General features: G+C 39.9%; 1 protein-coding gene across 1 annotated transcript in view; it reads left to right on the top strand.

Annotated features, from left to right (window-relative positions):
• RNF144A (ring finger protein 144A) overlaps positions 1–5,906 on the top strand; it is an 82,364-nt gene extending 76,458 nt beyond the window's left edge. Inside the window, exon 7 of the mRNA XM_006895732.1 lies at positions 5,775–5,906. Within this exon, the coding sequence (XP_006895794.1) occupies positions 5,775–5,906 (132 nt within the window). The remainder of the gene's footprint in view (positions 1–5,774) is intronic.
• Positions 5,907–12,918: the final 7,012 nt, after the last annotated feature.

The following is a 12,918-nucleotide window of genomic DNA, read 5'->3' as shown; positions in this document are numbered from 1 at the left end:
GCCATTTCCTTCAAAGCAGCCTGAACTTCTTCTTTCATCACCATAGGCTCTTGCTCATATGTTGTTTCATGAAATTCTTCTGTGTCTTCCAATTCTTTTTGATACAGTGACTCAGTATATTCTTTCCATCTTCTTTTAATACTTCATGAATTATTTAACATTCTGCCGAAAGCATCCTTGATTATAGCAACTCGAGGTTTGAATTTGTTCTTAAGTTCTGAACTCTGCTATCTCCACAAGGGGCAACTATTTCCATCAACAACATCCACAGTTTTAAACCTGTTCCTGGAAAGTGAGACATGGTCTCCTGCACTCCTGAATCTATTTCTATGGATTCAGTCACCAGTCTGCCTGCTCTGTGGGTTTTGAAATCCATTGTAATGACCACGTACATTTCACAGAATCATACTCACAGTTAAGGGGTTTATTGGGGAAGTTAACAGAGTATACTTCAGGTTGGCAGCAGAATATAATCCCTCTCTCCAAACAAAGTCTTCAGTGTATAGTTCCTCAATCCAAGTATCTTCCCCAGTGTGGTCCCAGGCCCCTTGACCTTCAGCCTCATAGTTTAGGTCAGTGTTACAAAGTTTCCTCAATTCTGCCAATGATGGTATCTTTCTTCCATCCTCCAGCAAGCTTGGCTAAAGCCATCTGGCTCTGGTTTCTTGGGGCAACAGTTTCGAGTTAGTTCTTTCTTATTATTAGTTTCTGGTTCTCTGAGGCTGCTGCTGTTCTCTTGTAGCTCCCAACTGAATGGTGCAGGACTCTGTGGCACCAAAGGACTTGTGCTGCACTTCCTACTTCCTCTTCTTGCTAGTAATGAGATCCCCAAATTTTGTCTGTTGAACGTGCTCAATTTAAACCTAGTGGGATGGCAAGACCTGCCAATCCCCTTTGAGAATAGACTATCACACCCTATTTACAAAGTCAAGGACAGTGTCTTAGGAAAATCATTTTGAACAACAGACCCAATATACCATGGCCTCCCACTCCCAACAGGGAAATCTATTAATTTTAAGGGAAAAAGACGTATAATTCTATATGCACTTTACAGTTCGATGAAGCAAAAGTTCACTAAGCAGAGTGAAGAGGAACTATGTAGGTATGATGAAAAGAGATGGGAGAGACACAGAAATGACTAAACAATGTAGTATGAACTGTGCAGCTGTGAACACTTAATTACTTTAATCTCTCTGGGTGCCAAATATGATTTGCACTAAGAGATTCATAATTTCTATCTATGTAGTTGTGCTAGGGAAGAGAGGCCTAGAGATCTGCTTCTGTAAAAATTATAACCAAGAAAAGCCTGTGTAGTGTAATTCTACTCTGTAACACATGTTGTTATATGAGTTGGAATGGACTTGATGGCAATGTGTTGTATTTTTGTCCCTTTCCTCACATACTCAAGGTTTAGTTACTAACTTTTCAGAAAGATAAAGAGTCTAGTTTGTAACAATACCTATGTCTATAATGTCAATAAATATACCTTCCTCCTGGGCATTTTAAGCTCCCAGCATGTCAGTGAAGCAATGGTCAGAGGAGCCACTCCCAGTTGGCCCCCTTGAGCTGGTTTGAGCTGCTCAAACATAGCACCACCACAGAGCTGCCTGGAGTAGGTGCCATCACTGGTCCCTATCACATTCAGTCATGTGTTAAGCAAGTATGCATGGCTCACACAAATACAAATTTTTAATAAATCAAAGCAACTTAGCTCACCTTATTTTAGCTTTATTTTGACTTAGGTTTTCCAAAGCTCTTGAATGAAGTTTATTAAAAAAGAAAAGAAAAGAAAGAATTATCTGAAGGGAATAGTCTGCGACATAACTTCTGATCGATTTCTTCATCTGGTAAACATTGGACATTTTTTAAGATAGTGGTGCTAAGCTGTGTATTTTGGGCTTTATAATACAAAACAAAAACCACATACTAAATTGTATTTTGTTTTTTTTTTAAAGAACTCAGACTGACAAGTTAATCTTACTCCTTAAATCACAAGGTTTGCCAATGAAAACAAGTCATTGCTGTACAGTGGCTGTCAAGGATGTGAAGATTATTTTACCCATCTTTCTAAGGCTCTCTCACATAATCTGGTGCTAGGTACATATTGATGGCATGTTTGCTAGGTGGTTACTTTTATTTTTTAATATTTGCTTCTTGTCATGTTGGGTTTTGGCCATTTTTCTTATAGAAATACCTACATCCTTCTACTGCAATTTGACAGACAATAATGTGAGTAACTTACCTTACTGAATAAGATATAAATGTATACTTACTTAGTGGAAACAAAGGTCCATGCATTCCGTCAAATTTTGACAGAAAAGAATCTGCTCAGTCCCTCAGGTAACTGAAGTTGTCAGATAATACTTTCTATCTAGTAATTATTGTTTTTGTTCTGTGTGGTCAGTCACTTAAGACTCATAGCAACCTGGTGTACAACAGCCCTGAACCTTGGTTTATCCTGAGCCAACTTTATTGTCTTTGATATACCTATCCGCACAACGCCAGTCACTGAGTTAATCCATCTCATCAAGGGTCTTCCTCCTTCTGCCCTCCAAGTACGATGTCCCTCTTCAAGGAATGGTTCCTCCTTGCAACATACCCAAGTATGTCAGACAGAGCTTCAGAATCCTTGTCTCCAAGGAGCAGCCTGGCTTCACCCTCTCTAGGTCGAACCTGTTTACTCTCCTAGCCATCCATGATCTATTCATTACTCTTCTCCAGCACCACAGCTCAAAAAAAAGGGCATCAATTCTCTTTCTCTCATCCTTAGTCTTTGTCCAGCTTTCTGATACATAGCAAGTAATTGTGAAGACCATGGCCCAGATCAGGCTCACCTTAGTCACCAGACTGACATTGTTGTTCTTATGTACTCTGGAGAGGACCCTGACAGCAAACTTTCCCAATAGTTTATTATATTTCTTTTATGTTATCTCAAATATCAATATATGAGTTTATAAGAGCATAAAGCATGGTCAGAATTCTAGGTTGCCTGGTATTTGCAGCCTGATCCCACCACTGACATTCTCTTTAGACAAATAGACTTAGTCGGCTAGAAAGCAAAGATAAATTCTCAGTTATCAATGCAGCCCAAATATATTCTTTTTTAAAAAAGCAAACCCCTTGTGTTGACTCAGACAGCACTCCTAGCTGACCTTCCAGGTAGTTTTTGGAGGCAAAATTGTGTGGGAGGAAACTGTGCATCTTTTTCCCAAGGAGCCACTGGTGGGTTCGATCTCAGAGTCTCTTTTTTTGGGTTAGCAGCACACTCCCTGTGGACTGCACCATCAGAAATCCCTACTGTATATTATGCATTACAAATGCAACATTACATGTATTTGATGTATGTGTGTGTGCTCTGGTTTTCTGGCTGAAATTTAAGTCAAAGTGTCATTCCCATCCTTTTGCTTCACATTTCTGGGATGCTTTAGCATACTATATTTACTTTGTTGATGTTGTTAGCATGTGTCATTGAGTTGGCCACGATTCACAGTGACCCTATGCACAATAATTCTGAACACTGCCCTATCCTGGGTCAATCTCGCTGTTTCTCACACACCTACCCTTATTACTCAAGTTACTGTGTCCGTCTATCTCATCTGGAGTCTTCCACTACAATGCTGTCCCTCTACCCTTCCAAGCATGATGTCCTTCTCCAAGGAGTCTCTTCTTGCAACATGTCCAAATTATGTGAGATGGAGACTCAAAATCCTTGCCTTCAAGGAACAGCTTTGCTTCATCCTCTTCAATGTAGTTAGTTCTCTTGGCAGTCCGTATGTTCAATTCTCTTCTCCATCACCACAACCCAAAGGCATCAATTCTTCTATCCTCTTTGGTTATTGTCCAGCTCTCTGATGTATAACAGGCAGTTGTGAAAAACATGCCCTGGATCAGGTTCACCTTAGTTTCTAGACTGAAATTGTTCTTCAGCACTCTGGAAAAGTCCCAGAGAGCAAATTTTCCTAATTCATTTAATCTTTTGATACCCTCACTGCTAGTGCCAAGAGTATTGATTCTGGAGCAGAGCAAACTGAAATTGTTAATCTCCATCTCTTCTCCATCTATCATGGTGCCTCAAATGGCCCAGTGCTGAGAATCTCCCTCCGTTTTCTTGATATTTAGCTTTAATCCATTTTTCAGACTACAGTCCTTGACCCTCTGCAGAGAAAGTTTCAGGGCCTCCTCAGGTTCAGCAAGCAAAGTTGTGTTGAGATGATAATCGGAGTATGGTAAAGTCAGAACCAAGCCATAGGTGACTCTCCAGCGGGCTTTCAGAGACAGTAAATCTAACTGAAGGAGAGTGCTCATTTTTTCCTGTGGAGCAGCTCGTGGATTCAAACCATGTGCCTTTGTGTTGGCAGCATAACTCCTTACCACTGTCACCAGGGCTCCCTTAACTTCATTGTTGCTTTTGTTGTTAAGCGCCATCAAATCACTAAGGCTCATAGTGATCCTATGAGAAATGGCTTTGAACTTTGCCTATTCTGAGACAACCTCACCATCTCTGACACACCTGACCGCGTTGCCACAACCACGGTGTCAACAGAGATCTCTTAACTGGTTTGCCTATTGTATAGTTTATTATACAGTTCAGGTTAGAACCATGTGCAAAACTTTTTCATGCTCTTACCACTTTGAACGCCAGATGGCGATGTAACTCTTCAGCTCTCCATGGAACACTCCCCAGCCTGCTAGGGATGTAGCTGATGAATGTGACTAGTAAAGGCACAAGGTCATGCTCCTTAGATCAGAAGCACTGCCTGAGCCAGATGACAATTTATCAAGAAAGTTCAGGCTTATTATTTCTAGATTTATTCAGACACAGAGGTATAATTTTGTTTTTAAAACAGAAATACCTAACAGTTTTACCATTTTTATTATGTATGATCAAGTTGGAACTGAGTCATAACTCACCTTCCAGTGGCTTTTCAGAGACAGAAAGTTGAACTGGAGGAGAATACTCATCTTCATCCCATGGAGAAGCTGGTGGATTCACAAAGCATGCCTTTGGGTTGGCAGCACAATTCTGCCACCAGAGCTCTCTAATATTACATCTTAACGCTCTGAGAAGAATTTGAATGTTTCCTTTGCCTAATGCATTTTGATGTACATCTATTTCATTACTGATTTCTGGTATGTCTTCCTGTGTAACAATCACTGACCGACCCATCTTTGTATTCTCACTCATCTTCCACTGCAAACCCTCCCTCATTGCAGATTAAAGTATTATAGCCTCAAAAACCTGCTGGTGGGTCAGCTATAAGTTGGTTCTGACCCAACAGCAAAGAGTTCTGGTTTGATTTGGTTTGGTTTGGTTTTTGAGTGCAGTGTCTGCCTCCAGGAGGTTGCCCAGAAGCAGCTTGTTGGTTCATTGGATGTATACATAGATTGATATCTGCATGCACAGATGGAAAAGGGAATAGGAGAGAGTAAGAGAAAGAGGGCAGTATGAGCAGATTAGGGAGCTCTGCTGGCATAGTTTCTAGAGAGTTGTGCTGCTAACCCGAAGGACTAACCTCTCTGGTAGTTCAAATCCACCAGCAGCTGGTAGGTAGAAAGGTTGTCAGTCTCCTTTAGTGCAGTTTACAGCCTCAGAAACCCAATGGGAAATCAGCTACGAGTTGTTTACAATTTATTGAGAAAGAGAAACAAATTGGTGGTTGGCTGGCTGAATGAATGAATGAATGAATGGCTAATTGGTTGTGTGATTTTCATTTCAGCTGCTGAACCTTCAGACCAGCACATGTTACTATCATCTCTGCTGCTTTGTTTTCCAGGTTGTGGGCATTTTTGCCGGATTTGGGCTTCTGCTCCTGGTGGCCTCACCTTTCCTGCTCCTGGCTACTCCATTTGTGCTTTGCTGCAAGTGCAAGTGCAGTAAAGGGGATGATGACCCTCTACCAACCTAGAGGAAGACAAGATGCTGGAACAAGATCCCTGCCTGTGGGAAGCACGGCTCTCCTCGACCCCACCCCGCCGTCCCCCTCTCACTAAACATTTTCTTGCCTTATGTGCCCCCATTGAGCTTCACAGTGTCACGTCGGATACCGTGATTTCAGGGACTGACATCAGAACGTTTGCCAAGGCGCCATCTCCAGTCTACCAGGCACGTGGAGGGCCAGGCAGGCGTGAGGAGGGCACAACCCCACCAGATCAGTCTCTACTGACCTGACAAGGGAGGTGCTGTAAGGAAAATGCTGGGCAGTTTTCTCCCTGTGGTGATTCACCAGAAATGTCTTGTAGTAGCCTAAGAGACTTTCTCATACAAAATGTTGTCTTGTCTCCTTTTTTGGCTTCAAGATGGTATCATATTGTTGAGAGAAGCAATCTTTTAAGGATTTTGCAACTTACTTCTGACAGAATCCGATTATTCTGACTTGAGAAAAAGCACTCTGTTTATGACAACTGTTTTTATTACTAATGGCACTTAGTAAAATCTTTCTAGAAGGCTTTTTGTTTTTTTCCAACTGAGTAGTGAAAATCAAGGTGCATATAAACCATCCTATGCCTTTCTTGAAAATTTGCATTTTAAAAAACGTTGTAGTTAAATGACTTTCTGGCTTGGACATTTTTCAAGAGATTTTAGAAAGCCTTATACGTTGTTGTTGGTTTGTGTTTTGTTTTTTTTTTCCTTGAAACTTGTAATGACTTTTTGGAAGCTGTAAGTTGTGTATCGTTTTAAATGTGATTCTTATATAGTTGCATATCTTTGAAAATATTGATATATGTTTAAAGAAACATCTCCATCTTTAGTCTAAATTTACTGTTTGTTTTTTGTTGTAGTTTTTTTCTCCTCTATTTGGGGATTAAACCATGTTTGTAGGATTCATAACATCTCAGCCAGGTACCAGCAACTTTGAATTTTTTTTTATGTCTACAGATCAAAGGTTTATCTTTGAAGTAGTTCAATCGCAATCATATGGTTTGGTGAATTGCCTTGGTCTCTTGCAGCAGATGGTGTGAAGAGCAAGGTAAACTTGATCCGCAGGAAGCAGGGACTCAGGAGCTGGGAAGGTGCCTTCATGATGTTCACTTTCTTTCCTTTAAGTGATTTCATTATTTTGAAGAAATCATGTATTTGATATCATCCTAAATCCTGTTATTACCAGTTCTCCCCACACCCCCACCCCACTGGCACCAGCTGAAGAAAGCTTTCTGTTTCGTTTAGTTGTTATCATTTGGGGATCTTACCACCTGGTCATCTGTAGAACTGTATGTGACTGATCCTATCACTCTGGATTACACTAGTCAACTGGGGGGGCAAAACACAACAAAACCAAGCTGAAATCACTCTATCAATTGATTTTGAGGCCCGGAAAGTATATTCTTTAAAGAGAGCTGACTTCAAAATGGCTTTTAAAGTCATATGTCCTTTTTTAAAGCGTCGAAGATAGGCATTCTGAAAAATATCAGGAAGGCGAATGATTTAGATTTATGATACTGGATGTTCTTTTTTAAAAATAATTTTCTGTTCTTTAATCCAAAACCACATTTTTTTATACTTTTTATGCTAAAGTGTTGGTTTGAGTCATAACTGAATTGATGGCTTTGCATTTAATTTTTTTTTGGGGGGGTATTTTTCTTTTGACTCTCATTAATTTTTTTAAAAAGTATTTCACATTGGTTTACATACAAAGTTCATATACTTTGTGTTTCACACTATCCTTCTCTCATATTGTGTTTTATACAATCACTCCCATTCATTGTATTTTATAAAATTATCACCATTCAACTATGCCCACCCCATCTTTTCAGATCCCTGCCGAATTTTTCCCATTAAAGTAAGAGTTCCACAGATGAGTCAAATACAAACAAAATGTTTTATCATAGTTAGTTGCTCATTGCAAATACATTTGTTTTTAAAAAAGTGGATTGTTTCTGTTTGTTTGATTTCTGCATTTGTGTAGCCATCTCAGGTCCTAGTATATCCTCCCTATATAGAAAAGCCCTCTTTTTCTGATTCTTAAAAATTTTGTAGGTTGGAAGAATCAGGATCATCCCACTTTATGCCTATAACATTTCTTTTCTTTATGAAATTAAAGCCATTTAGAAAACCAATGTATGTCCAATCAATATTCTTTTAAAAATCATTCTCTTTCTAGTTGCAACATAAAAAAATCCATTAACTTAAATAGACCCTACTGAGAGAGGGTCTTACTGGATGAAGCCTGGGCATTGAGTTTCTTAAGCCAGGTCTTTCGGTCGGGTCTAATGATAGAGTGACTTTTTGGAGAGGATGCCAACTCCGTAATCCTGGATATGGAATAAGTGCCCCCGTAAACCTGGGCTAGAGACCTTCGCCTGTGATTTATAAATTTGGCTCTCTAACCAGTACTCTTTATAATGCCTATTGAAAATGGCAACCTGTTTTTAGTGGTGCATGGGGCAGACTTTCACTACATCCCAATTCATACTGCCTGTAATAGCTGCTGCCCATCGCACAGTCCACCTCTCTTTGGGGGTAGGAATCGGAGCTCTTGGATAGATTGCATTCCTTGAGCTACCGATTAAATTCCTTTATTCTCAGATAGATAGGTGGTCCTCCTAGATTAGAAGAGTCTCTGGCTTAATCATATGCATCCATAGAGCCCAAATCATTATTGTGCCTTCACCTCCAGCGTGTCTCACAAGCACTTGGTTCGACCTAGGTAGGGACCACAGAGATTACAAGGCCAAGGCCAAAGAGTCCTTGGCAATCAAAGTAGCACCTGCTTGCTCAGAGTTTTCATGCTGAGCGTACTTCAGTTTGCTCAGTTTGGTTTAGTAGTACTAACGCTAAACTTGTCCATTTCCTAATTACCAGCAAAATGACATTGAGAAATACTTATATAAACTTTGCATTTTCTCCAAACAGACACCGTGGTTTGTTTTTCCTTTAGAAAGGAGTGGCTCCTCCATATTTCATGATGATGTAATATTAACCATATGTTATGTAAATAGAACACAGAGAGTTCTACATTAAGTAGGATGGACTCCTTTCCTGTTATTAAAAATAATTTATCTTTATTGAAAAATTACTTTCACTTTCACAGATGGTTTTCATGTTCATACTCTGGAAGCACAAGTGTATTTTTGAAATCTTGGAAATTAATTGAAGACCATGAACCTTTGAACATGGCTTACTAACTGTAGGGGTGAACCATGGAGGATGCAGCTGCTCTCTAGTTGATCTAAACTCCTTTGACCACAAGGCACGTCAGGAGATTTTACTAGACTCAGTAGTTCTTTCAATTTGGCTATCTCCTGCTCCACGTTAGCCCACCAGCCAAGCTTTGCCATCCTCACAGGAGGCCATGGCCTTACAGAATCAATGTAGAAGTTTACACAACAAGATTTTGGCTTAGTATCTGAGCGTAAATGAAACTTTTGACTATCTGAATTGCTATCCAAATCACTTCTTCTTCCTCAGCTCCCAGGGATCGATTCAGACTGAGGAATCAGTATCTGCTACTTCTGATGTCTTTTAAAAATGAAGCAAATTCTCTTCACAGTCTACTATTGCATCAAACTCATTTATGACATAAGCCAATTCCTTATTAGAATACAGAGCTCCTGGGGAAAGAGATTATCAACTCTTTAAAAAGTATTTAAGGAAGGGTTGATCTTTTTCATATACATAACAAGAATTAAAAGTTACTTAAGAGTACAGTTTCCCTTGATAATCTTTAAAAATTAAGAGATTAGACAGGACCAGAGTGCATTTGTTGTATATTTCCCCAATGCTCATTTATTAATAGGTATCTCTGTATATGTATATAAATCACAATGATGTCATCAAGGAGAAACATTTTGCATGTCTAAAGCTTCGTGAAGGTCTCTTAAAAAAATACCAAAGCTTGTTTATTTCTAAAAATTGACCCAATCCCTTATGAAAAAGAAACATAATGAAGAGATCATGACTGGTATTGCCAACAATGTCAAACGGAACCAAGGGACCTGCATTAAAATAAGATGCATTGAAAGTAGAAGAGCATGTTGTTTTGGTGTTGATAAGCCTACGGTCTCCCTCACCTACCGATTTATGTAATACTGTCTTCCACGATTCCAGGAGGCTTCAGTTAGGGCTAGGTACATGCCACATGCCTGATGCTTTCTTTTGTACTTTGCTCACTTTACCATGGGTGTATTTTAATCTTGTGTAAAAATATGCATGAATGAGTCATGCACATGTATACATTATGTATTTGACAAGTGGTGGTAAAACAGAAACAAAACAAATTTGTTTTGTGTTTTTGAAATGTCAGTACATTTTGTGCCACTAACACTGTGATGTATAAAGGAGCTGTTTGAATGCCTTTTAATGTTGTGTTTTGTACTTTGCAATCATATGGAAAAGTTTGATTTGTAATTCCAATACATATTTTAAATGTATTGTGTCTTATGTAGTTTGTCCTCCCCCTTTAGAAGGGATTTCTTTTTAAAGCTATTTTGGCTGGAATACAGGTTACTTTTTGGTAAATCCTCTTTGGCTCCGTCTTTTGTAGATACTTACTTGACCCCTGTCCTGAGGAGTGAAAATAGCAGGTAGGGGGTTGGAGGCGAAGAGTGGAAAGGATAGGTAGGGAAAGAGAAATTGTTTATCATTGTAAAGCAGCCTTTGAATTCCGAGATTATGTCTCTCTCAGGATTGTTCTCAAAGTCAGGATGCCAAAATTATCCAGATTGCTGAGGAAGTCAACCCACTCATCCGTGCCCGCCTCCTCCTGATGGTGACAAACCGGGGACACAGCATCCATGAACATTGTCACCTTAATATTGTGCCTCATTCACAAATACCAATGTCTTAGAAACTTTCCTGATTTTATGAAATGGTTTCTTTGGGACAATCATAAAAATTTAAACTTAGTTCTTTACTTTTTTCCCCCAACTAGGGGAAAAATGAAGATAATCATGGATCTGTTTAATAAGAAAAATTCTAGATACAGTCATAAAACCAATTTCTACTCTTCACAATCTTAATGTTCAGTCATACACCATCTTAACTATCTGCTCATAAATATTTCACCTTAATTTTTATTCAGTAAGCTCTGTTGGCTTAATGATAAGGAGGTGCACTACCAACCTAAAGGCATGCAGTTTGAAACAACTGGATGCTCAGTGGGTAATGTCCTTCTGTGTGGTTTACTGCCTCTCATCTCAATCAAATGTGCATCTCAGTCATTGGCATGAAGCTAAAGAGTAGCTAGCTACTTGTCATGTTTTTAAATAATTTAAAAAAAAAAGAGTCCTATGCATCTAGCACTACAGATTGAAGGAGGTTTGTTTTGTTAATTGGCTTTTCAGTGCTCATTTATTTGCAGATTGTCTGCAGTGAGGATTCAATATCTCTCTTCTCAGAGAGCTCTTAGTTTTGATGGTGGGACAACAGATAAATCAGTCAACAATCAAAATGTGACAAGCACGTTGATGAATGCATGACATACAAAATGATCACAGGTACATCTATTACTAGGCTGTCAGAGAAACCTGCCCGTAAGATGCACTCTGGGGCTTACAGGTGATCCAGAGTCAGACAAACAAAGAGCTGGGAAAACTACAGAAGGGTATGACATAAGCCAAGAAATACAAGTGGTTAGGTCTCTCTAGCATGATGAAAATCGCAAATGGAGTAATTTGGTGCCATTTCATCCCAACTCTCTAGGTCCTACAGGGTTTCCAAGGCTGTAAACTGTTCAGAAGAAGATGGGCACTTTTTTTTTCCTCCCACTGAGAAGCAGATGGTTTTGAGCCAGCATCCTTTTGATTAGCAGCTAGATTACCAGGCCTTTGTAGCCCTCTTAAACCCCTGGAAAGAATTCTTTCTCAACAAAGTTGGTTTTCAATTCTTTGTTGTAACCTGGAATGAGTAGAGAAACAACTACTTTTAAACAAATTAATACCAGTTTTCTCTGTATCAGCATTACCAATATTAAACACTAAAAAAGACTGACTTATTGCTGTCAAGTTGGAACCAACTTATAGCCGATCCTCCAGGGGATTTCCAGAGGCTGTTCATTCACACAAAAAGAGATGGCCTTTCTTCTGCAGAGCTGGTGGGGGACTTGAACCACCTGCCTTTGGATTGGCAGCCCAGTTCCTCACTCACTAAGCCACCTTAAAGACTTTCAGAGGAATGAAAATGATAAGACACTGAAGGGTGAGAAAGGTATTAACTTTGATAGCATGTGCTGTTTCGATGGTTATTTTGAACACTACCCTATTTGATTGTAGACAACAATCAGAGGAGTTTGTAACTGATGTGGCCAAATCATAAAGTGGTGTCAAACACTCACATTGACTAATCTCTGTTTAAACCAATGAGTGACATTGTTGTTAAGTGCTGTCAAGTCGTAGGCGACTCATAGTGACCTTATGAACGCAAGTCCTGGACACCACGAAAGTCCTGGACACCTCCTGTATAACTTTCGTCCTTTCTCCAGGTTCATAGGGTTTCCAGAGGCAAGCTATTATGGAAGTGGATGCCACTCCTGCCTCCATGCTCATTTTAATCCCGGAGCTCCACCGAACACTGTCCACCATGGGTAACCATTCTAGCCTTTAACTCATCAGTGTCACAGTGTTTGGCTTCAAGGCAACCTTGAGTTACCTCTCTACAGCAAGTGGACATACCAGGGTTACACGACCTAGAAGAATGTTTTACCAAAAACAGTTAAAGGCAGACCTGAGGGCCCTACAGGATTTTAAGCTAGCCCCTGGAGCAGGCTCCACCCCACCTTACTTACCCTTACTCTAAGGGTCAGGGCCGCCCACCGACTTTTGAAGGGCAAAATAATAGTAACACATAACGAAAAAGACTCCAGAAACTTCCCTTGCCTGACTGCCAACAAGAGAAGTGGCCATGGAGGCACCAGCCATCCCGCCAGATGAGACAGCAGACTTCTAGAGTGGAGAGAGACAACCCCCCCAAACAATACATGGACA

The sequence above is a fragment of the Elephantulus edwardii genome, unplaced genomic scaffold, assembly GCF_000299155.1.
Source record: "Elephantulus edwardii isolate Elephantulus edwardi_28Jun2011 unplaced genomic scaffold, EleEdw1.0 scaffold00175, whole genome shotgun sequence".
Taxonomy (NCBI): domain Eukaryota; kingdom Metazoa; phylum Chordata; class Mammalia; order Macroscelidea; family Macroscelididae; genus Elephantulus; species Elephantulus edwardii.
The sequence above is the reverse complement of the archived record's forward strand: the minus strand, read 5'-3'. Positions and strand labels throughout refer to the sequence as shown.